Raw genomic sequence first — 1,839 nt, 5'->3', positions numbered from 1 at the left:
GGTTATGTGAGGACTCTTTATAAAAACACAACAGGTTTTTGTTGTCTTTCCTTTAATTTTGGAGGGAAACACAGACCAGAGACCACTGATCCAGTCTTTATGGTAAAAACAAGACACAATGAACCGAAGCTGACATGAGAAGGTCTGTACAGTCGTCATCATCATCATCATCATCATCATCATCGTCGTCAGGTAGATCTCAGGAGACATAGCACCATAGAAACATCAGAGGATATCGTCGGCATACCGCGAAATTATTTACAAGTTTATATTAAAAAAAAAAACACTGAGAAACAGGATCGTCATGGTGATACATCCAAACCCAGCAAACGGCAGTTTTAGGGGAAAGAAAAGACATTTTATCATAAAAGGATTCATAAAATACAGACTAATGTTCAGATGGGTAGTTTTATTTTACTAATGAACAACTAAGTTAATTTAAAGGTGCCCCCCCCCCCCCCCGTATCTCATTACTTTGGTCTAAGGTCTATATAAAAGCATCCAAAGAGCAACATGTCATGGGACCTTTAAAGGTCCCCCCCCCCCCCCCCCGTATTTCATGACTTTGTGGTGATGTCTGAAGTCCTACCATGGACTCTAACTTGGTTACCGTGGTTACCTTGTTTCAAGACGTTCTAGGGTGGTATAGAAAGCTGCAGGAATCCTTTAACCAGCTCATGAATATTAATGAGCTCAGGCAACATGACGTCAGACTGACCAGCTGTTGTGATTGGGCGGATTTCTCCGCTTATTTCTTTTCAGTGGCTTGAGCTGACACACACACACACACACACACACATACACACATACACACACACATATACACACACAGAGACACACACATTTAAAAAAAATGCCAGTAAAAAGGGTTTTATGTGGTAGGGCACCTTTAAAAAAATGTTTTACAAGTTAAACAAGAAGAACATGTCTGACAATTTTATATCTAATTACAGTTTGATATATATATGTATATATATATCTATATATATATATATATATGTGTGTGTCGTATAAAATAAGATTTCTCAGTCAGATAATCTTTCTTCAAGGTAAGAATCCAAGGTGTTGATCATCAGTAAAAGACTGTAGAGGTTGTATCTGATTGTCTCTCGCAGTTTTCTTTCAGACACATTTATAATAAATCACTGTAAAAATATGGTTAAACACACGTTTGGTACGGTTTCCACTGATTATCTGGTCAGTAAACGCGTCTTTGGTTCACCTGCCGTGTGTAAAAGCTCCCTGTTCTTTAGATCTGGTTCGGGTCCCAAACAGATCATCATCTCCTGAAGTATGACGTTGTAAAAACAGCTTTAAATGCCCATAAAAACAAAAATGAACACGTAAAACTCTTAGATCGTAGAAATGTTAAATTCAAGTAGGCACTTGTAAAAACAACAACTTTCTTTTACCGTCCTGTTGTCCTCGGGTTAGATTTGACCCTTTTCGAAATGTTTCTATATTACAAAATTTGGGTTTCTATCAACCAAATAGTCAAAAAAAAAAAAATGGACGGTTCCACGCAACGCTCTTTATGAGTAAAATAACTGATCAGTTCACTACTTTCATTGAATTTATAAAAGAAAATTGAAAAAAGGTACAAAAATGACGGAAAAAAAGCTTAAAAAACGTGAAAAAAAGTGCAGAAAATTCTGCAAACATCGGAAAAAGTGACAAAAAGTGTGAATTTGGACTCAGAGAGACGAGAAGGTCGATAGGTCGACAACATGAGGGTTAGTGTGTTGTTTCTGTTCCCCAGAGACGGGGTCGTCTCCACGGGTCACGGGGTCGTCTCCACGGGTCACGGGGTCGTCTCCACGGGTCACGGGGTCGTCTCCA

At 38.7% G+C, this 1,839-nt stretch overlaps 1 protein-coding gene across 1 annotated transcript in view; it reads right to left on the bottom strand.

The window, feature by feature from the left end:
* Nucleotides 1-1,694: 1,694 nt before the first annotated feature.
* The window catches only part of LOC117941512, a 14,451-nt gene continuing 14,306 nt past the window's right edge, over nt 1,695-1,839 (bottom strand). The window contains exon 13 of the mRNA XM_034866518.1: nt 1,695-1,834. Within this exon, the coding sequence (XP_034722409.1) occupies nt 1,695-1,834 (140 nt within the window). The remainder of the gene's footprint in view (nt 1,835-1,839) is intronic.

The sequence above is a fragment of the Etheostoma cragini genome, unplaced genomic scaffold, assembly GCF_013103735.1.
Source record: "Etheostoma cragini isolate CJK2018 unplaced genomic scaffold, CSU_Ecrag_1.0 ScbMSFa_897, whole genome shotgun sequence".
In the NCBI taxonomy this organism is placed as follows: Eukaryota; Metazoa; Chordata; class Actinopteri; order Perciformes; family Percidae; genus Etheostoma; species Etheostoma cragini.
This window is presented reverse-complemented; position numbering and strand designations above follow the sequence as displayed.